The sequence below is a fragment of the Rattus rattus genome, chromosome 3 (assembly GCF_011064425.1).
Source record: "Rattus rattus isolate New Zealand chromosome 3, Rrattus_CSIRO_v1, whole genome shotgun sequence".
NCBI lineage: Eukaryota > Metazoa > Chordata > Mammalia > Rodentia > Muridae > Rattus > Rattus rattus.
This window is the reverse complement of record NC_046156.1, coordinates 35,622,083-35,646,054: the sequence shown is the minus strand read 5'-3', so window position 1 is coordinate 35,646,054 and position 23,972 is coordinate 35,622,083. Positions and strand designations below refer to the sequence as shown.

Here is a 23,972-nt window from a genome sequence, read left to right as displayed (position 1 = left end):
AGTTACCTCACGCTGGCGAAAAATCGACCACGAAATGGATCACTGACCTACACCTCTAAGTTAAAACTGCAAAAAAATTCTGGAAGAAAGAATTTAAAACATCGTAAACCTTTTTTCTCTGGAGAATGGATCTTTTTGGATCACAAGTTGGCCTCAGCTTACTAGGTATCCAAAGAGGACCTGGGAGTCTCCCGCTTCTACCTCTAGAGTCTACAGTGCTGGACTGCAGGTGTGCATTAGAGAGCCCTGGGTCAAACCCAGGGCTTCCTGAACGTCAAGCAAGCAGTCTATCAACCAACCCATGTTCATACCTTCATACACTTAGGCTAGGCAAACACTTTCCAAGTTAAATTAAAAAATGATAGTTTCATATGTGTTAAAATTGCAACTTTGTTTTTCTGAAGAGACTTTGGGAAAAAATAGAAAACTAGAGACTAGGGAAAATATTTGTAAAATGTTTATTGGAAAAGGAACATATTCAGAGTATGAAAGATGAAGGGCTAATGGAAAAATGGAGGGGACTTTAAGTATGGATGGGGAGGAAAGGCAAAGCAATGAGAAAGGAGGGATAAATAACATTCACATGTGTGAGAAGAACCATAGGGGAAATAACATATGACTTGGTACATTTTACGTGTGTGTGTGTGTGTATGTGTGTGTGTGTGTGTGTGTGTGCGCGCGCTGTACACACACATACATATTTTTTTTCCTTTTTGTTTTTTTAAGATAGGGCTTCTCTGTGTAGCCTGACTGTCCTGGAACTCACTCTGTAGACCAGGGTGGCCTCGAACTCAGAGATCCACCTGTTTCTGCCTTGAGAGTGCTGGGATTAAAGGCATATGCCACCACCACATATGTCTATTTTTAATGGAGTTATGTTACATGGGGTAATGATGCTTCCCCAGTAACCATGCAGCATCGAACCAAATCCAAGTGCTTCTCATGGGAGACATCCCTTTGAATTGCTGGTTGGGGGAATACAAGACTTTCTCAAAACAGCATGTGCTGTTGTCCTGGTTCTTAGTGAGATCATACCCTGTTACTGTGTGTGTGTGTGTGTGTGTGTGTGTGTGTGTGTGTGTGTGTGTGTGTGTGTGTGTAACATACAGGGGAATACAAGATTCTCTCACAATAGTATGTTCCATTGTCACTGCTCTCAGTGAGGTCAGATCCTATTACTGAAGAAACTGTTCACTTGAAGGAATCAAACTGGAACCGACCTGGACGCTTCCTCCCTGAGGGGCGGCTCTCATTGTAGTAGAAGGTGTTATGCAAGCTTCTGAGAGGAGCAAATGGTCGTCCTCCCCATCTATAAAGCCTGTGAACCACAACAGTGATGGGCCCACCAGTGTAGCCATAACGATGCAGGAATGGCCCTTTTATCTCAAGGGTAACCAATGATTGTCTAACTGGACATAAAGCCCACTCAGTGGAGCGCATTAATGTCTAGTACTGTAAGCCTAGTCAACGTGTCCTTGGCTAGAGAGGTCACAGGTCCTAGAGAAGAACTCACTAATGCCATTTGCCTAAACCTAAGTCATTTCTAACTGTATTCTAAAGAGCTGCACAGATAAGTGAAATTTTTATCCATCATCAAAGAAACCTCGTTTTTCATTAGATGGGCCCTATTACAGAAATCTACAACTGATAAAAACTCAGAGAATAAATGTCCCTGGGGTGCCAAAGCTGGGGACCACATCTGGGACACAACTCACATACCTAAGGCTCAGGGAACATCATGGAGAAAAGGGCAGAAAGACAGTATGAAGACTGGGATGTCTGTTGCTTGATAGTGTCCCATAGACATGACCGAGAAAAATCCCCATTAATCCTCAATAATATGGTTGCCTGAAGATTTGATCATACAATACCAGCTGATACACCAGCATGGACAGGGGGAATTTCACAATGTCCTATCACCAGATGAAGAGCTACAACTGGTGACTACTAGGAGAAGGAGAATCAGTTTCCTCTTGGGACAAGTTCCCACATAAGTTGTAGAATTTCAATGGACTCATATAGTACAAGCAATGCTAAATGGGCTTGGTACATTTTACATCTGCGCGCGCATGTGTGTGTGTGCGTGTGTGTGTGTGTGTGTGTGTGTGTGTGTGTGTGTGTATGCATGCATTGTGTAATATGAGTAACAACAATAAGTAAGAGATTATGAATTTGGGGAGCACAGGGGCACCTTGAGGATGAAGGAGGGGTAGAAAGGTAGCATAGGGCTGGAGAGATGGCTCAGAGGTTAAGAGCATGGACCGTTCTTCCAGAGGTCCTGAGTTCAATGCCCAGCAAGCACATGGTGGCTCACAACCATCTGTAATGGGATCCGATGCCCTCTTCTGGTGATTTACTTGAAGGTGTTTACCCAGTAAATCTAGAGCACGTGTCCATGCAAACCTCTGCATAAATGTTCATAGTAGCTTTGTTCAGAACAGCAACAACAAAAAAGGAAGCAGCGCCCTGCCCAATGGTTGATGAAAGGAACGCTCCAGGACAAGGGTGCAAGAGCATGGGACAATCTTGAAAGAAAAATAAGGGTCCCAAGATGGCGCAGCAGGTAGAGGCACAAGCCTCGGGACCTGAGTTCTGTGCCCAGAGCCCATGTAAAGGTGGGAGGAGAGAACAGACTTCTCAAAGTTGCATTCTGACATGACCGTCCTCTGACCCCACGGCATGTGCTCTTACACACATACACTAGGTACAACGCAATAATAAATTGGAAAAGAAGGGAAAGTTGCTCAGGTATTTTAGAGGAGGCATCGTACAGGGATTTACTGAGGGACAAATCTCTCTCTCTCTCTCTCTCTCTCTCTGTGTCTCTGTCTCTTTCTGTCTCTCTCTGTCTCTGTCTCTCTGCCTCTGTCTCTCTCTCTGTCTCTCTGTCTCTCCCACTCTTCCTTCTCCCTCTCCGTCTCCCTCCCCTCCCCTCTCTCTGTGACCAGCACCTAGGGCAGTATGTGTATGTGTAAGTTAGCACTGTGAGTACAGTGAATGAGGGCAAGCCAGCATGTCTGTTCTTCAGGTGGCCTGAGGAATCATCGGGTTTGATTGCTTACAAAAAACAATCACGAAGAAAAGATGAAGGTCTATGAAGGTCACTGTATGGCTGAGGACCTAATATCATTTCAGAGCCTAAGTGACAAAGCTTGACATCTATTCAAAAAATCAGTAATGGTCTTTCTGCCTAGAATCACATCAGTGCCACTCTGTCTGAGGGTACATGGAAGGAAAACAGCTTTTCTAATGTTGGCACTGGTACCCATTTTACACCTGGGTCCCTGCTTCCAAGGATATCAGGAAGTGAACCCTTGAAAGAAGTGTAATACACTGTTTAGTGTCTGACCTTGTGGCTTCCCCACAATGGAGTTAAAAATATTCCATCATTGTGTCCCCAGAGTCACGTATATGATGGTTATTAATAAACTTGAATTAAAGGGTAAAGTTAGAGAGGATAAAAATGCTTGTAAGCTTCTGAAGAAAAACACCTGGGGACATGTAGAAATAATAAAGTCAACTTGGGCTAGAGGAAGAAGGATTCTCCAAGGAGAATGACAGTCTTTAACATTTCAGTACTAGTGAAAACATCATTTCCCTTTGAAGAATGGATGTCAGAGAGCATTCAGAGGACACTTAGAAAGTTTGTCTGAAATGCCTTCAACTTGCATTTGCATTTTCATGGGACACTAAAGCAGATGCATTTTTAAAATTCAAAACAGCATAATTTATGTTATGAATACAGGACAAGTATATATATATACATATATATATATTTCTTTTCGAGGTTTAATTTAAATGCCATAATACTTGCATGTTATTATGTGTACAATCCAATGAGAGTAAAAATTTCACAGCTTTACAACATTTCTATCACTTTACAAAAAACAAACCCCAACCCAGACAGTCTCTGATTTCAACCACAACCCTTGATTTCAATATCATCATCATCATCATCACCACCACCACCACCACCACCACCACCACCACCACCACCACCACCACCAACAACAACAACAACAACACCATCATCATTATTCAGACAGGTTCTTGCTATGTAGACTAAAATAATTGGATACATACAATATAGATCAGGCTAGCCTTAAACTTACACTAGTCCTCTTGCCTCAGCTTCCAAGTGCTTAAGTTATGGGTGTGTTACACACCTAAGTCTTCATTATTTACTGACATCTCCTTTTTTTTTTCTTGGCATGGATATGCCAAGTTAATCCATGTACCAGGTTAACAGGCATTTGGATTGCTGCTTAGTTTTATGGACAATGAATAATGCTTCTCTGAACGTTCCCTTACAAGGTTTTAATTGACTTGGGCTTTAACTTATCTTGAGATAGGTTCCTGCAAGTGAAGCTGTGCTGTTGGTGAGATTGTGTTTTTCAAAAAACCACAATACTACTTGCCAAAGGGCTTGCGCATTATGCCAATATACAAATGTAGAAATTCTCCTAATTCTTGCCAACATCTGGCATTATATTTTGGGTTCATGGCCATTTGGTTTGTTTTTTGAAGAATTATATCCGTTTTTGGCACTGAGTAGTATCTCAATGTGACTTTAATTTGTATATGTTTCTGGTTGTACATTTATGTGGACGGTGACATTTAAAGATCTCTTGGCTACACTCTGGAGCAGGCAAAATCCCCAGGAGTAGTAGAGGAACACAAACTGGACCTGATGAAAATGAAAGCAAGCAAGCAAGCTCGCTCACTCTACAGTGGGTCAGGAGGGGAAGGCAGACATGGGAGAAGTGGGAAGAAGAGGGGTGAATATCATCAAATATGTGACGTGAAAGACTCAAAGAATTAGTAAAATACAAAAACTCATTTTAAGGTTCCACATCAAAAATAAATTTTTTTGCATTGTATATAATCTATACATATATATATATTTGCATTGTGTGCACATGCATGCTATAGCACATTTGTGTCACCTATGTGGCAGTCAACCATTTCTTTCCACCATGAGGAATCTGGGGATCAAACTCAGGTTGTCAGGCTTTGAGGCAAGGGCTCTACCCCCTGAGCCATCTTGCTGACCCAGATCCCAGTTGTTACAGTCAGTATTTCTTGTGGAGGTCATTTCCCGCTAGAAAAGAGACACAGCATTGGTTTTCTCTGATTCTAACATCTTGTGCTAAAATGGGAAGAGGTCAAAGATGGGAAGTGTAACATCCAAAGATAGTTTCAATCCTGCCTTCCCCACTCACTTACTTGGGGACTTTTGACTTATCTTCTGTGTGCTTTGGTTTTTTAACATAAAAACATGGAACTAATGGTGCACAGATCTAAACAGAGAGTCCTCAAAAGAGGAAACACAAGTGGCGGAAAAACTCTTAAAGAAATGGTCACTGTCCTTAGTTACTAGGAAAATCTAAATCAAAACTATATTGAGATTTCACCTTACACCAGTCAGAATGGCCAAGATCAATAAAACAAATAGGGTATGCTGGAAGAGATGTGGGGTGAAAGGAACACTCATCCACTGCATGCAGGAATGCAAAATTGAACAGACACTGTGGAAATTGGAGTGGCAATTTCACAGGAAGCTGGGAATAACTCTACCTCTAATCCAGCTACTCCACTCTTGGACATATTCCTAAAGGGCTCCCACATGCTTCTACAGAGACATTCGCTCAATCCTTCTCATTGCTGCCCCATTCATAATAGTAAGAGACGAGAAATAGCTTAGATGCTCATCAAAAGATGAATGGATAAAAATTGTGGTACATTTATACTTAATAAAAGTACTTATTAAGTGGTACTTAGTTGTTAACAAAATGAAACAATTACATTCACAGGCAAATGGATGGAGACACAAAAAACATCATCCTGAGTGATAGAACCCAGACCTCCAAAGGTAAATATGGTATGTATTCATTTATATGTGGATGTTAGCTGTTAAGTCTTTAACAAGAAGGCTACAATTCATATACCGCAGAGGTTAGGTATAGAGTAAGGGACTGGGTGGGAGGGAAAATCTCCCTAGGAAAGGAATAGATATAGATATAGATATAGATATAGATATAGATATAGATATAGATATAGATATAGATATAGATATAGGATAAATAGTTATGGCTAGAAAAGAGGGGAGACTGGAATGGGAAGATCACACAGGTATGGGGGAGAAAGAAGGGGGTAAGGGAGGACAGTTAAAACTGAGCCATTTGAGGAGTTGTATTGAAGCATACTACAGAAGAAATAGAAATAGAATCAGCATAAAAAAATGAGGGAGACAAAACTCCAATAAGACATCTTTCAACACCAAATGAATTCCAGTACCAATAATGGGTTACATCTATTCAGGTTGTTGGCCAAAGAGGCCCCATGAAAACCTCCAAATAACCCAGCCAATTGTCAAAGCTATTGCGTGTTCTTCACAACACTGAAGACAACACCTACGTGACTCATCGAACACAGAGAAGTTGATCTGGTGCCTTCCTAGAGCCTTCACCCTTACTGGCTAGTGTCCATGGTTCTAGAAGTTACTCTGCATGATGTCACTAGAGGAGAAAGGTAAAACACCAACCCAGCTACAAACTCTCCGATCCACAATGGTGACCTGACTGCAAGATAATCGATAATGGAATAAAAGTTGTGGGAGTAACCAACCACCATCTAATTGGATTCAAGGACCTTTCCATGAGATGGAACAAATGCCTATCACTGCTTGTGAGGTTAGGAACCTTAGAGTAGATAGGCTGGGGACCTGGTGGAAAACCAAACACTACTCTTCTGCTAGAGAAATGTAGCAATAAAATGACTCTTAATAATATTCTCATATTCATAGATCAATGTCTTGGTCAGCCATCATCAAACAGGCACCATCTGCATTCCTTCTGCAATAAATGAGAACAAGTGCAGACATTCAGGACTGAAAAAAGTGAAGAGAGTGAGACACTCAGCCCTAAAATTGTAAATACCAATGACGATGAAAGGGGCCGAGGAGAGAAGGCCTTCCAGACACAATAGGACTGATGTATATATGAACTGACAGACACGACTGCAGCATGCACGGGGCCTGCACAGGTCTTAGCCAGATGGAGTCTAAATGCTGAGAGGAGAAGAGGACACAAGCCCACATCTGTAGCCTAGAAGCCATCTCCAGCTGACAACTGCTCACAAAGAAAAAGTTGTTTTCTCCCACTGAGTTTTCAAAGCACATAAGGGCAGGCCTGTGATCAACACAAGAAGGAATTCAGTGGTACTTTTTGAGTTTGCTTCATGGTGCTTTGTCTTGGAATTAAAAAAAAAATAATGTGCATGTCTTTTGCTTGTATATATGGTTTCTGATTGTCATGGTTTGAATATGCTTGGCCAAGGGAGTGGCACTATTTGGAGGAGTGGCCTTGTTGGAGTAGGTGTGTCACTGTGGGTGTGGGCTTTAAGACCCTCATCCTAGCTGCCTGGAAGTCAATCTTCCCCTAGCAGCCTTCAGATGAAGATGCAGAACTCTCAGCTCTTCCCTCACCTGGAAGATGCCTGCCTGGATGATGCCATGCTCCCTCCTTGGTGATAATGGACTAAACCTCCAAACCTATAAGTCAGCCACAATTAAATGTTGTCCTTGTAAGAGTTGCTTTGGTCATGGTGTCATGGTGTCTGTTCACAGCAGTAAAACATTAACTGAGACATTGATTTTGTATCTTTGTGGCTTTGTAGGATTTCTCTGTGTATGAATGTTAGTGCCTCTGTGTCTAGTTATATGTTTCTTGTGTTTTTTTTATCCTTGTCTTTTTTTTTTCTTCTGTTCATTTGCTTACTCAGTCCTCTTCAGGTTTTTATTTTCTACTATTATCATAATATTCATTTATTCATTTTTAGATGCCTGTTTTCTAACAAGAGAACAGGAAAGGGTGTGTATTTAGGTGGTTGGGAAGTTGGGCAGGAACCGGGAGGAGATAGGGAAAGGGAAATTCTAACAACTACTTTTTGGCAGTTTTAACATGGCAAATTTTACTTAGGTTATCAACAGTGATTTGGGAAGGACTTCCTGGCCAATATTAACTTGACTGTAATTAAAATGATATGAGAAGATTTTTTTCAAATTGTCAAGAGGGCTCAAAATTCCCTTGTGACTTACCCAAGCCTCAGCCAGGAAACACATCAAAGCCAAAGATAAACACAGACTACGTCAGTCCCTGGGCTTCACATTGTCAGTGTCCACTACTGACATTTTCAAAGTGCATAAGTATTAAATATTCATTTGACACAATCTGGATTCATTAATCTGAAAAAGTAGGTCCCTGACAAGAGTGAGCTACTGGATTAGCATTTTGAAACATCTACTGACCACTGATGATTCTGAATGAATATATGGCAAATTAAAAGTTGATGTGCTTCAACGGGGGTCCTATTCTCAATTCAGTGGTTTGCTGCTGGTATACGCCTCTGTGTTTGCTGTATTCTGGCTGTGTCTCTCGGGAGAGATCTACATCCGGCTTCTGTCGGCCTGCACTTCTTTGCTTCATCCATCTTGTCTAATTGGATGGATCCCCATTGAAGGAATCAGAGAAAGAACTGGAAGAGCTTGAAGGGGCTCGAGACCCCATATGTACAACAATGCCAAGCAACCAGAGCTTCCAGGGACTAAGCCACTACCTAAAGACTATACATGGACTGACCCTGGACTCTGACCTCATAGGTAGCAATGAATATCCTAGTAAGAGCACCAGTGGAAGGGGAAGCCCTGGGTCCTGCTAAGACTGAACCCCCAGTGAACTAGACTGTTGGGGGAGGGCGGCAATGGGGGAGGGTGGGGAGGGGAACACCCATAAGGAAGGGGGAAGGGGAGGGATGTTTGCCCGAAACCGGGAAAGGGAATAACACTCGAAATGTATATAAGAAATACTCAAGTTAATAAAAAAAAAAGTTGATATGCTTGACTTTGGCTTACATGAAGTAGCATCATCTGTGTCAGGCACTGTTACTCTTCTTTTCTTTCAAATGACTAGTCAGTTTCTACAGCACAGCTTACAGACTATCGCCACAGCAGCCCTTTCAGAGGGGGCTAAGCTTATGTTGAACATCGGTACCAGGGTGGTCAGATTCCTATTTACATTGTTTTAGGCTTATACCGTTAATTTCAAACTCACCAAGACAATCAGATAAAACAAGACAACAGCAGCAACAAAAAACAAATGTTCAGTGTCTTTAGAAACCATGACAGTAGAAAGTCACTTAAAACATCGTATACTATTTGGTGGTTCTGGGTGAAATTTAGAAATTCTGGAACATTTTCTTCAGTTACTGTGGAAAAAAATACCCTAACTATTGAGGGTTTTTTTGTTATTGTTGTTGTTGTTTCTTTTTCTTTTTTTTTTTTTTTTTGGCCATTCATTTTGAAAAGTACCTTTGATATATGAGTAAGCTCTATTGAAGATGATAGGTATAGAGACTGCTTAGCATAATCCTGCGTATCACGATTATAGAGTATATCCACAAAGTGTTGGTGTGGTCCAACGATAACACATTTTTTTTTTTTGTACCAAAACAGATAACCTTCACCATTATTAGTAGTCAACGATAAACACTGCTAAAGTATACAAGGGAAATAGGCAGTTCTGTCAATGACTGCAATGCATTTCTTCTCACAGTCAGGCCACATTTCCAAAGCACCGAGAAACCCCCATTGTGTCACAGAGACTCTGATGGGAGGAAGGGATTGTTAGAACAGGATCCAGATAAACAACCCAGAAGGGCACACGGGTGATGACAGACAAGGACAATAAGATGTATTATCTAAATATCCTACAACAAGTGCCCTGCAGGTTTCTAAAAGGTGTGTCAGGCCAATCGATGACTGACAAGAAAACGTGCAAAGAGACACCCTGGAAGTACATTATCTATGTCAGCAAGGCGACAGCCAGAGCAGCCCTGCTGGACCCGAAACTGATTTCACAGATTACAGCTGTCTTACCCTGCTACTTGCTGGACCAGTAAGAGAATCACATAATGGGTAATTTTAGCGAGCTACATCCCAGGTGCACAGCGACCCACAGTTCTTTGTACATAGTATGTTTCTTTGATTGTCCGTCTCTCAAGCTCACATTGCCTTTTCCAGCAATGGAGATGAATAAAAACGCTGTCTGCTGTGCAGGATGCAGAGGGGACAAACACACAGCATGCAGGTCAAGGACCACTCTACACGAAAAAGAAATTATGTCTTTATAGACTACATTACTTCTTTTTTTTTCTGAAACACAATGCCTTGCCACATGCCCTATAAAAAGACACAAAGATAAGCCAACTTGAAATAGAAAATCGTTTAGAAAAGAAAAGCTTTCTTTTTTCAAAGAGATACTTGAAGCAGAAAGCAGAAAGTGGACTTGAATTTCTAACTGCAAACTAAAAGCACTCAGCTTTCTTTAAGGTTAAGTTGAATGTTAAATACTTAAACCTAGTGTCTCTCAATTGTTGAACTAAAACTCCACAAAACTGGCCATACTAGAAGTATAGAAAACTGGCCCAGCAGGTGAACAGTGAAGGCAAGTAAGAGACTCCGGGGAAGAAAGCTCCAAACTTCAGAGTCCTTTGGCCTCTAAACCAGAATGTTTAACACATCCCTACATAGGGTTGATACACTACATAAGCAGGGGTTGATGTCTTTCTGCCAACTCTTTATTGCAAGGGGTGCTGAAAGGAAGAAGGAACCTTTCCCTCACTTTTAAAATTGTCATGGAATAGAGTGTAGCAGCAGATGCAAATGCAGATGGTTTGTGGAACTGAGTTTTATCTGGGGAGGAGATGGGGAGGGGGTGAAATGACCAAAGAAATTAATGATGATGATGATGATGATGATGATGATGATGATTAAATGTGGAGGAAAAGGAAAAAGTCATGTAGTTGGGAGAGGGATGCTGATGTAGGGTGTGTATGGATGGAGTTAAGGGGAGGAGAGGGGAGATGAAAATGATTAAAATATATTGCATGACCAGAGCTTCCAGGGACTAAGCCACTACCTAAAGACTATACATGGACTGACCCTGGGCTCCAACCTCATAGGTAGCAATGAATATCCTAGTAAGAGCACCAGTGGAAGGGGAAGCCCTGGGTCCTGCTAAGACTGAACCCCCAGTGAACGTGATTGTTGGGGGGAGGGTGGCAATTGGGGGAGGATGGGGAGGGGAACACCCATAAAGAAGGGGAGGAGGAGGGGCTAGGGGGGTGTTAGCCTGTAAACTGGGAAAGGGAATAACAATCGAAATGTAAATAAGAAATACTCAAGTTAATAAAAAAAAAAAAAGAGAAAAAAATTTAAATTTTACTCACAATGAAATGCATTCACATACTGATGAGATGAAAGCTCTAGGTTATTTTTACACAAATAATTAAATCTTGAATGAAAAAATATATTGCATGGAATTCTTAAATTAATAAAATATATTAACAATATATTTTTATATTTTTATAGAATAAAACTTAAGAATATTTATGCTTTAGGCAAAGCACAGTAGAAGTATTTCATAATAGAGTCTTTCAGGTTTCTTTCAGGCTCGACCCGTTAATCTTAGAGTTAAGAAATATATAGTGAGAATATGGTGTGTATCCGTCTCGCTGCCTCTGCAGAGCTGGTCAGTTGAGATGGGAGCAAGTAGAGCCCTCACAACAGACAGCAGAGGAGGAGGGGGGTGATGTAAGGAAGACCGAGGGTAGGGAAGTGAAGGTACAGGCCCTGTGTAAGAGCTAAGACTTCCTTAAAATTCTGCTGCTTCGTTTTCCTCACCTGAGTCCTAGTTTCTAGTCAGCTACTTGGAAAAACCAGTGAAAACTAGCAAACAACCCCTCCCCCCAACCAACCCGGCCCCAAACAAACCAAACCATCTGCCCAAGCGACCAAACCAAACCCAAACCAGTGCTGCTAACTGTTGAAGGGAGGGTGGCAGGGCCAGATTCCCAGTGGGCAAAGGCCAGGAAGGCAGGGAAGCAAGCTCAGGCCAATCACAGTGCCCCTCCTCCTATCCAGTCAACCACTAGACTCTTTCTGCTATTGTTATTGTCACGACATTGTTCCTGAAAGCCACAGAAAGGTCACTTCCTATGCTGTGCCAGTCACGTCTTCATGCTCCCAAGAAATTCCAGTATCACCTATTAAGTGGGTTCTGCTCCTACCGCTGGACTTAGGGTTACTGTCGCCGTGATGAGACGCCATGACCAAAGCAACCTGGGGGAGGCAAGGGTTTGTTTGGCTTATGTTTCAGCACCATGTCCTTCATCCTGGTCAGTCAGGACAGACACTCAGTCAAGCAGGGCTGGGACCTAGAGGCTGGAGCTGATGCGGAGCCCATGGAGGGCTGCTGCTTACTGGCCTGCATGCCAGAGAAAGCAGGACCCGCAGCCCAGGAACAGCATCACCCACAGTGGGCTAGGCCTTCCAGCATCAATCACTAATTAAGAAAATGCCTTACAGCTGTATGTTTTAGAGGCATTCTCTCAGTTGAAGTTTCCTCCTTTCAGATGACTCTAGCTTGTGTCAAGTTGACATAGCCATCCAAGGCAGCTTCTTATTTCAAGTAGCTTCTTCTAGGGTTCTTCGTTAGTTTAATGAGCCACAACTATTTTTTTTCCCTTCCATGTTCATTCTAGGGGAAATCTTTGCCAAGTCGGAAATCAAGAATATCGAGGACATTTCTTTGTCACACTGTCTAAATGTTCTTTCTCAATTGGATAATGTCAGCCTAGAAAATAGTCAACGTTCAAAAAAAAAAAAAATCCCCACTAATCAGCTAGTCATATCACCCAACTACTGTTTCTTTACAATCAGTTCCTTGCTGAAACTTCAGTAAATTAATTAGAATATGAACTTACGTTAAAGCTTCGGAGTAATTATAATGAGGCGAGACTCCTAGAAACTTCTGGACTTCATCCATCACCGTCGCAGGGGCAGTTCTTAGCTGCTGCCCATCGATGATTAGCAGCTAAATTACCAAAGGAATAATAAAGAAAAGAAAAAGACATGGACGTTGAAGAACACATGTGTCAACTGTATAATAACAAATTCCTATATTCTAAACTTGTTTGTGCACTGCCCTTAGGGAACAGCATACATTGTTGGGAGGTGGGGGTGCCAAAAATAGTTTTCATTAGTGCCTTGGAAATAAGTCAAGCTAATTAAGCATTGTGATGTTAAATGACAAATCAGGGAAATGATATGAAAGCTATGAGAGTAATGGGGACAGAGCGTGCTTAGGAATGTGACCGTAAGATCCCAACTCAAGGGTTGAGTCACTCATCCTGGGACAGATGACTACCACAGAACAAAGCTTCCAATTAAATTAGAGTGCCGGCTCCTGCCTCAAATCCCAGCACTCAGGAGAGCAAGTCAGGAGGATTGTGAGCCTGAGGCCAGGAATAGCATGAGACCCTGTGTCTAAAACAGCAACCCCCCCTCCTCATCGCTGTGACTCCATCTCATGAATAGAAGGGTTTACAAGAAGCCCAGGTGTAGTGACACAGAGAACCTATCATTCCCTAGTTCCATTCGGGAGCAGCATTTGAGAAATCCTTTGATAACTGTGTGGAAGAAGGCACAATTCCCAGAGACATGAATATGGGCAGAATGCTGCTCAAGAAATGAATGTCACTGGGCAGTGCCTTTAGTCCCAGCACTCAGGAGGCAGAGAGGCAGGTGGATCGCCAAGTTTAAACCCCTAGCTCTATCTAGAGTGAGTTCCAGGATGGTCAGGGCTATTCAGAAAAACCCTGTCTCAAACAACCAAACAAGGCAAGAACAAGGAGTGGGAGGGGCTGAAGCGATGGCTCAGTGGTTACAGATACATAACACTCTCCTAGAGGAGCCAGGGTCAGTACCCAGAACCCACATAAGGTATTTTTCAATCTCCTGTAACTCCAGTTCCATGTGATCTGACTCTGTCCTTCTGGCATCTGAAGGAATCCACATACATGCAATGAATGTCCACACGGACCCATACATAAAAATAAATTAATAATAACAATAACAACAACAACAACAACAACAACAATAATAATGATGATAAAGAAACTAAAGGGGGCCACACATGTCATTCCACCACTTGGGAGGCTGGAGCAGGAGGACTTCTGTGGGCTTGGGGTCAGTCTGTGCTGTAGAATGAGTCCCTGCCTCAGGATGACAAAGCAAACAACAGCAACAAAACCAAAACCAAGAGAAAGAATTTGTTTCTCTGGTGTGTGGTGATGGGTAACCCAGCGTGACGAAATGACAGTAGGCCATGATGGGAGTTCCAGACCTTGTCACACGACTTTGTCAAAGCCCCCCTTCCAGTGTTTTTGGCTAGTCTACACTGGGTGTTCAATAGAACTTACTGTTATCTGGACAGACTGCTGTATCTGACATGAAGCTACTCTGCTTTCACAGGCAGCGAATGAAAGTGAGCTGAGTTTGAGGTTTTACTTAACTGTTACATGTTTAACTAGCCATAGGTTGTCACAGCCATCATATTGGACACATGGTTTTAGAGGCACAGGACTGACTTCTGGTGTCACGGTGCTGCTTATGCAATCCAGAGTAGGGACTGAATGTTTATGGACGCTGAAGCCAAGGGGAAGAGACAAAGCAAGGGATGAGAGGAACAGGACACTGAAGACTTCAGCAAGGTGTTTCAGAAGAGAGATCATGGTTCCCATTAAGCAAAATAATGTCTGTCTGACTTGGAGAAGACATCCCTTCTCCTCTAGCTTTATTCATGTCAGAACAGGACTTAGCAAGCCGATGCCTTTCAAATCTCACACAGCCAAGGATGGCGTGCTAATGCCAACAAGTTGATCAGGAAGAATTAGCCTGAGATACTCTTAGAAAATTTAATCCATTTTTTTTCAACATGTGCCTGTTTTTCTCTGCCAGTATCATTGTTTGCAACTGAAGGAGAAAACCTAGCAATGTTTTAGTGAGTGAACATTTCTGCTGTGTTTGAGGCAAAGCTATACACTTAACGAGGATACCACAGGCTGTAAGTCGCAGTGGCTTCATACCTGAAATGGAGGGAAATAAACAAGCCATCTCTCGATGTGGCTGGCGTACCATCCAGGGACCAGGCATCTCTTCTGCAGGGTTCGGAGTTCCCAGGGTGCATTGGGCCCAGCAGAGATCACTTCATAGAAGCTAAATTTCAGAGCTGCGGGGTCTTCGTGGGATCGCTGATGCTACAACAAAAAGGCGGGCGATTAAACTAACTTCAACTGTAGGCATGAATGATGAAAACCCAATCTTTTGACAAGTCTCAAAGCTAAAGGAGGAGTGCCATACTACTGGACAGTTATTTGTTTTAAAATTAATAAAAGATAACACTGTGCTCAGAGCATTAAAGTTTAAAGTTAATACCCTGGTGAGACTGGACATTTTGGGAATTTAGGGAATAGGGGCTGAATTGTTGTTTATAGGGTTTCTTAACCAATGTTTTAGAGTTCTGCCACATTTTGTTCTGAGAGTACACTTTCAAAACATTCATGAGAGGCAGTGTTTCTTTCCCATAATCAGACACTTATCACGCTCAGTGAACGTGTTTCCTATAGAGCGGCCTGCTAACCCTACTCTAAAGGCAGGTTTTGATTAGAAAGCCTGATTGGCTCCTTTAAATGGAGAAGCTGCTGCAAACTCTGGCATGCCCATTATGTGAGATTTACAGACCTTAGCCCACATTACGGAGCATCTAAAAGCCCAGGTTATTTTATCTAATGGCAACCTTTGTGGAGAACCAGAATAAGAAAACGCAGAGAACAGCAATTGAAATATGAAAATGTTTCCTAATGGCTCTGTCTCGGGCCCATGGGCTCAACGACCATCCCGTTTTCTTCAAATCGATCACTAAGCACTCAGGCACGGGTGCCGGTCTGGCTGTTCACCACACGTAGTGGAAGAGCACATTTGTGGCAACTGGAATTTCAGTTATTGCACGGCAGGCCCTGCCGGCCTCTGCTCACCCTCTGTAGACTGATTTGTTTGTAATATTTATGATGTTTCCTTAGTTGAAAGCCTTGGGTTCTCTCTCTCTCTCGGTCTCTGTCTCTCTGTATGTGTATGAACTCATTCTCACTTTCTGGGGGCTAAGTGGTTGCCAAACTCCACTTTTCTTCTTTCTTTTTGAGCCAATCAAGGTGTCTTTCTTTTTTCCCCAGATACTTTTTGGAAAAAGTAGATGGCACAAATGAAATCTGTCACCTTGCAATTTGATGCCTACTTGGCTCGAGAGATGGTTCTGGGTTTGGCATGGAGGACTGACATGAGGCTGTGGGTTTCTGTGACCTTAGCTTGTCGATGGCTCCATTCCCTCTCCTGTAGATTTTCTTTTATTATTGCCTCTCTAAAGCCTATCCCTTCCTGTGACTGCTCCTTCCACTCGTGAACCTGGAATAACTGCTTTTGCTAAATATAAAGGAACACAGCGCTTTGGAACACTATTCTCTGACAGCACACCTGTCAAGACGTTGGCTACTGGGGGCTGGAGAGTTGACCCAGTGGTTAAAAGCAAGTACTCAGACGGCAGAGGACCTGAGTTCGGTTCCTAGCACCTACGACAGGCAACTCACAACCACTTGTAAGTAAGTTAAGCTCCAGGGGATCCAACACCTTTTGGCCTCTTTTTTTGGCACCTCCATTTAATGCACAAACCGTACACACATATAGTTAAAAAGAAAATAAATCTTTAAAAAAAGCTAGCTGTCTGAAACCACACCAGTGTCAGTATAACATGCATTTATCCAGGAGGCTCTGACCTGTGTGGGCCACTTAGAACACGGGCAATCAACTCTATGTCTAACCTCAGAGAGAGATGACCATCAGAGTCTCAGATAACACGTTTTTGTTAACACGGCTTTCACGTTCGTCTTAAGATTACAGTTTCTAGGGCAATAGCATATCAGCCTCTGTTTCTGCCTTGTCCTGTTGATGACCCTTTGACATATAGCTCTATTTGTACTATTGAAACATTCCATTGTTTTTCTCTTACAAACCATTCCCTACTCTAAATATTGCCCAGTGCTTCCTCTAATGGTCAGACTCCTCTGTTAATAAATCTAAGTTGCTTCCAAGTCAGATTTTTATCACTGACTGAGTTTGTGCATTATTTACATCTTTATTATTTTATGATTATTCAGACATGCTGTTTCTCCAAAAAAAACCAAAAGCAGTGTTAATGTCTATTAACACTTTTAATAACTCAAAGACCATTACAAATGAAATATGAATATCGGGGATGTATTTAAAAATCATCAACCAGACTCAGTAGTGCAGGCCTGTCATCCTAGCACTTGAGGGGTAGAGGCAGGAAGAGGAGGTCAAAGTTATCCTCTGCCACGTAGCAAATTCTAGGCCAGCCTGGGCTACGTGATTCTTTGTCTCAAAAAATAAAAAAATAAAAAAAAATCCCAAAAATTATAGAAATGAGAAAGATTAAGTAACTAAAGATTCATAGTGATTAAGAACATGAAAACTCAATTTTGCTGTATATGCATGTTTAATTTTGTCTGCTTTTTATTAGGTGATTAAAATATCACTGCACCTTTTAAAGACTTCCTGAGAGTATGTTGAACTATCTCACAGCGACAGAACCTTTGCTCAGGTCCCAGCAGACCTCGGGGACACGGAGACAATAAGCACATGGGAAAAAGGTGTAGAGCAGTTTGGACAGGCTGAACTTTCAGGGATGAAGGATTCTGTATACGCATTGCCTGCCCATTGTTTTACTGGTAGAAGCAGTTACTGACGCTCCCTTGGAGCTGGGCCAGCACTTTACTGAACTGAGCTGTGTTCCTTGCAAACATTCTAGGGCTACTTTTGACACATAATGGTAGTGATGCCACAGAGACCTTACAACTTATAAACCATGCATTAAAAAAAAAACCTATTTAGCCCTTTGTAATTTATCAAGTGCTTGAAGAAAATAATGATTTTAAATTATTACATTTACCTTAAATACACTTGTATACACACATGTGATGTTTTGTTATATATTTTCAATTGCAATCCATTACAATAATCCATTTTATTAAGTTATCAAACAGATAAAAAAAAACCTTGATAGTGTTTGTGTTTCATGGGAAACCAAGAATAAACAAACCATCTGTTTTGTTGGACATATCAGTTAACTAGAATGTCTTCTATCCAAATCTGACAGGGTGGGCTTGGGGACAGTTCAGATGGCGCACTGCTTGCCCTGAAAATGGAAGCGCCTGAGATTCATTTTCAGAATTTATATACAAAGGCAGATGTGACGATGTGTGCCTGCCATCTCAGTGCACCAGGGAGTTCTCAGTGAGACAGCCTGTCCCAAAAATAAGGTGGAATGCTCCTGAGAAATAGACTCCTTTATGTACGGGCTCGCACGCACGCACGCACGCACGCACGCACAGACATGCGTAACTCCATGTGCATGGAGGATTGATGCACCAGTTCAAGATAATCGACCCTCCAATAGGAAGTAACAGTTTTGCCGGAAATGACCCTCCACTGTACAAACTCTCCTTCTCTCTGTTGGGCACGATTTTTCCTTACCTGGTACCAGGAGTACGCTCGGTCTGACGGGTCAATGAGTATGGTGATGATCTTGGCTTTCGGGACTAGAGAAGCAGCTCTCTTAGGAGCTTCCTCTGAATGGAAGTAATTAGCACTCTTCTCAAACAGAAAGTCAGTGGTGACATTAGATGGGACTGGGAAGAAATCCATGTACCTAGAAAGGAGTATCTTTTTCAAAACAAGCCTCTTACGTTTCTATGCTGGTGACTGAAGACATTTAAGGTGGCCAAGAAATTCATCTGTCCCCTAAAAAACTGACAACCAATCTTTTCTCTGTGACAGTTGGCAAAGGAAATATGTTCAAAACACCAAGAAAGTTATCCAACAAACTATTTTTTTTTGTTTTGCTTAATTAACGAGAAAAAAAATTATGGGGCAACAAAGGATATAGAAAAATAACCAAATCGCAGCTCCTGTGCAAACTGCATCTAAACAGAAAAATGGCACAGAGAACCCTGACCAAAGAGAATACCATGACACAGACGTACATTTAGTTAAAAGACCTTCAAAATAATTCATACAAGATAGCTTTTGTTGTCACAGTAATATTCACTCCAACCACTGGGGCTGGTTGATATATTTAATCATAGAGTGTAAAAGCACAGAGTGATAAGGTCTATTTGTTTCCTTTTAAAATGCCATGCTACGATGTTTCTCTTTAGAATTTAGTACAAAACCTCATCAAAGCCTCCCTAGTCCAAGCCCTGTTCCCTGGAGGGTAATGAGCAGTCAAATCACCACAAGGGTGAACCCAGCAACACCCACCAGCTCCAACACAGAGATGCTTACAGTTCCATCCCTGAAAAAGTGCTCAGGCCTAGCTACATCAGCTCATGCTCCTGGGTATGTCTACAGCAGGAAGGGAAAACATTTAGAAAAGGCTTTTGTTTCTATTTTAATTTCTAGGAGTTACATTTTATAATAATGGCCTCACCCTGCTCCCTCCTGCCTTCAACTCACAGGCCACCACCACTTAGGATGAGTTTAATAATTCCTAAGCACCAGTCCTCAACATTTCCATGATGGCCTCAGTGACCACAGTGTGTTCATCTCACCTGAAAGCTCATGGGACTCTAAGCCCATGTGGAATTGTCTATTAACCAGGGCGCCTGTTAGAACTCTAATTGTTATCACACAGAAACATCTAGACACCTACAGCAGCAAAATCTTGCTGTGTGTTCCAGGGGCTCTCCCTTTGCCCAGGTCATTTGGCTCCCTTTTACAGGGAAAAAGATTAAAACATTTGAGGGGCGTTTGATGTGCTAACTCTTGAGCATACGCTCTATTTCCAGAAGGGCCACATTTTGGCCTTATTTAGAAGCTTATACTGCTTCTAGAGGCTGGGTTATCATGAGTGTCTGTTGGCTACAAGCTTATCTCAAACCTGCTTCTGAAAAACCGTCCAAAAAGTAATGAATAGAAAGCACAGTGGTGCTGATATTAGATAGCTTTCAACAGCGAAAGGCATCCACGCTCCCATCTGTCTTTTATACATGTAACAGGTCAGCCTTCGAAAAGCCCTTACAGTCTGCCTGGATGTTGGCCTGATGCTGTTGATTTTCTCTAGTCTCAGAGACTCGCACGGGGATTTAGCTCAGTAGTAGACCGCCTGCCTACCAAGCGCCAAGGCCCTAGGTTTGGTCCCAGCTCCGGAAAAAAAAAAAGGAAAAAAAAAAAAAAAAAAAAAAAAAAAAAAAAACGGACTCCATCTGTTTGCCCATATTTTCACATTCTCTAGGAGTTGGAGGGAGCAGATAACTTGAGAAATATTTGATCAGTAAACTGGCAAATGCAAGAGATTCTGGTCCACATTTCTAGAACAGGACCTGAAGTTTCACCAGGCAAGATCACTCTTGGAGATTAAGTGCTTAGGATAGCCAAAGAGTCAGCAAGCATATTACAGCGACCTAGTGATTTTAGGGGTTTCACATGATTACAGCTCCCTCAAGCTTCAGGCTTCTGAAAGGCCTAAGGCTTTAGCAGAAAAGAAAAACAATTTAAAGGATATACTTTTTGTAGCACTCCATATTTATTTGTGATTTACATGGACACTGAATAGCTTCTTTAGTTTTTTGTTTGCAAGTGATGTGTGTGTGTGTGTGTGTGTGTGTGTGTGTGTGTGTGTGTACATCTGTGCTTATCCCTTCATGCATATGTGGAGATCAGAGGATGACACCGTTGTTGTCTTATTCTTTCCTCCATATTACTTTCCTTGAGACATTCCTTCATGGGACCTGTCATTTATGCTAGACTGTGGGCCAGCACACTCCCGGGTGCCCTCTCCTTCCATCCCTAACAAGTCCCTTTCACACTCAGACACCTTTCCTGGCTCTGATCCTGAGAATCTTCAGTTGACTCTACTCAAAGCCAGGTTATAACCATCAAAGTTCCAAATGTTAGCAGGACTCTATGGCTGTCTACACGCCATTTTAGATCCTCTATATCCTTACGCATTAGAAAAGAATGTTAGATCGTGAATCATAACGGATAAAACATACAAGCACAATTAAGTCAGATGTTTTCCTGAGACCTTTTCAATGTAGGTTTTGACTACCTTGTCTGAGATGGAATTCAAAACTTGTCATTTGGCCTACCTGGTTTGGACCCTATGCCTACACTTAGACTGCTTGCCAGTTAAGGCAGTCCTAGCTTCACCCAGATCTTAAAACAAAAGCGGATTCATGCACCTAGATTAATTAGGTGTGTGTAAGCCAATTATTAAAATGGTCCCAGAACTATGAGACACACAATCTTCAGCCCTGTGGAATCAAAATCCCCAAAGCACAGCTGATGGGGTGATGTTTCCCAGGGAGGCCTGGCAGTCTGCCGGCGAACGCATTTGATGCTGCTGAGAACGAAGCTATAATTACCGTCATAAAATGACACTCACAGTCACCATTATCTATTATTTGCATAAATTGCCTTTTATAATGTGTAATTTGTCAATCAAAAGTATTTGGGGGTACTTTTGGTGAGCCGTATTCAGATCTATGATGCGTTCCCCCTTTTCATTTTCATTTATTTACTTAGGTTTTGTGGTGTTGAGGACTGAACCCAGGCCCTGCTTATACTATGCTCACTCTACCACCAAGCTACAACCCTGATTCTACTGAGTTATATTTAGTTACTCATCTTCTTGTATACTATTTGAAGAAAATCTACTTTTTATTATAGTACTGACACATTTGATTAATATAATTGATGAAATAATTGATTATTTTTAAGTTGCAGGATGGACAAGGATTTTGCCAGGATTTACTTCTAAAGAAGTTTTTTTCCCCTTCTCATTTTGTCCCAATGTCCATGTTCTGTTCCACTTGAGAAAGTGGTGTCAGAGGTCAGAGTAATTGCTAGCCTATTACACACCACGCAAACAGTTAATAATATCCAACACTACGTAGAAGAATTTGGCCATGAACAATAGGACAATCAGTGTACAACGTCTATAGATGCTCAAGTAATACTCACCCACTAGTCTTCCTACAGATCAACCACTGGGACCTCTTGGCATAGTTGATCTTTAGAAAATTGAGATCATGCAACAAGCCTGACCACAGAGGCTTTATTATTATATTATATAACATTACATTACATTATATATACTCTATATCATTTCTTCTGATTTTAACCATTTTCTTTGGATACTTAATAGACTTTAAGTTTAACTCAAAAGTAAAAATTAGTTTTTTATTTATACCTTTAAAATTGTTTTATAGCTTTCATAATTTGTGAAATATAGACACATTTCCATTTCTAGCTACTTTTTGCTTATTTCATCAAAATGTGATGGCAAATGATGTGTTCAGACCACAGCATTACTCCGTGAGAGGTGCACAAGGGCGGAGTGACATTCCTGGGGCTTATACTATTTCTCTGAACGTACACCTGCAATTACCTTCAAGAATAATTGATACCAATTGACACATAGGTCTCCCAAGGCGAGAAGCCCTCCCGTGAACCAGAAAGCCTTGATATGAATGACTTTTGGGCTTTTTTTTTAACATGCTGTTCAGTCAATTTGTAATATGTGTAGCATGCATTTTTATCTGTAGTCACAAACTTCTGTGGTTCTAAATATTAGCACTAAGTTTCTACTGTGCATGGTACATATACTTTTAGATTTATACTAATAACCCATCTTACCAATCAATCCCCCTGTGGTAGTTATTTCTATTAAAGAACTGTACCTCCTCAAAGGATTTTGGGCTGGGGGAGTTACTAAGGATGGAAGGATGCATAATCAGGAACAGACACAAGGCAGTGGTACCTGAAATGACAGCAGAGATCAGAAATCAACCAGTGGAGACAACGCTTTCCTGCCGTGAGTAATTCAGTCACTAATAAGCTTAGTATTATAACCATCTAGGCAGATTCTTTCAAGGTACTCCCCAGCAAACTGAACAGACAACCTGCAGCGAATGGGAGGCACATTCTCACCAGCAGAGGCTGAGGGATGAGAGGTGAGTGGGGGGCAGTGTTGGGAAAATGGACTTTTGATGTTAGCTTTGTCACTGGCGCCATCTGTGACTTTGGTTGTTAGCTTTTCTTTATTGCAGTTTTCTTAAAGAAAAAAAAATCTGCCTCGTCTATTTCACAGATTTTCTGTGATGCAAAAAAGACATCCTGTATCCTTCGCGTACATACCCCAGTTGTTTAGCTTGGTGTCCTTGGGGGATTCCTAAGAACAGGAGTGGGAGTGTCCCTGACTCATTTACCTGTTTTGGGACCCTTATCTACTTGCTGGGCAGGCTTGACGTCAGGGTTTCTGCCTAGTCTTATTGTAACGTATCATGCCATCTTCTGTGAAGCCTGTTCTTTTCTGAACTGTGTGGATCTGGGGGAGAAAGAGGTGGAGTGCGTGTGGGAAGAGTGGAGGCTTTGTCAGGATTCATTGCATGAGCGGAAGAACAAATAAAGAGCAAACAATGAAATAGAAGGCATCCTATAACTCCATTTTAAAAATTAGAAATGAAAATAATGTAAGTGAACTATATCATTATTTGATATAGTTCATCACCTAAACTGATACTTGTTTGATGTAATGTTTGATATGATATAAACATTGACATAATGTCATTCCAGAGGCCAATGAAAGCTAATGAAGAACTTAGAATTTAATCTTTTAACACGTTTGCATACACTTGAGTGTGCCTACACACCACGAATGGCCAAAAACTATTTAAATTGTTAAGTTTGAAGAGACGTGGTGTTCTTTTCCGTGCCATAGCACAGCAGTTTCGTTTATTGAGAGGAGAATGGTGCACCACAGGCACTCACACAGTTTGGGAGTCATTTTATAAGGTGGAAAGTAAGTGTCTTCATATAAATCAGGAGATTTAAAAAAAAAGGTTGTAGCTCAGACTACTAAAGCAGAAAGAAAGGCAGTTGGAGCTCAGTTTCCCCAATATTTACAGTTATTTGCAACTGTGACTGTGTTTGTAATGTCATG

General features: G+C 41.7%; 1 protein-coding gene across 1 annotated transcript in view; it reads right to left on the bottom strand.

Annotated features, from left to right (window-relative positions):
- The window catches only part of LOC116895748 (bifunctional heparan sulfate N-deacetylase/N-sulfotransferase 3-like), a 39,431-nt gene that overhangs the window by 6,247 nt on the left and 9,212 nt on the right, over positions 1–23,972 (bottom strand). Inside the window, exons 4-7 of the mRNA XM_032896917.1 lie at positions 22,667–22,790; positions 18,503–18,677; positions 14,986–15,156; positions 12,823–12,932 (exon numbers count right to left, since the gene is read on the bottom strand). Coding sequence (XP_032752808.1) covers positions 12,823–12,932; positions 14,986–15,156; positions 18,503–18,677; positions 22,667–22,790 — 580 coding nt within the window. The remainder of the gene's footprint in view (positions 1–12,822; positions 12,933–14,985; positions 15,157–18,502; positions 18,678–22,666; positions 22,791–23,972) is intronic.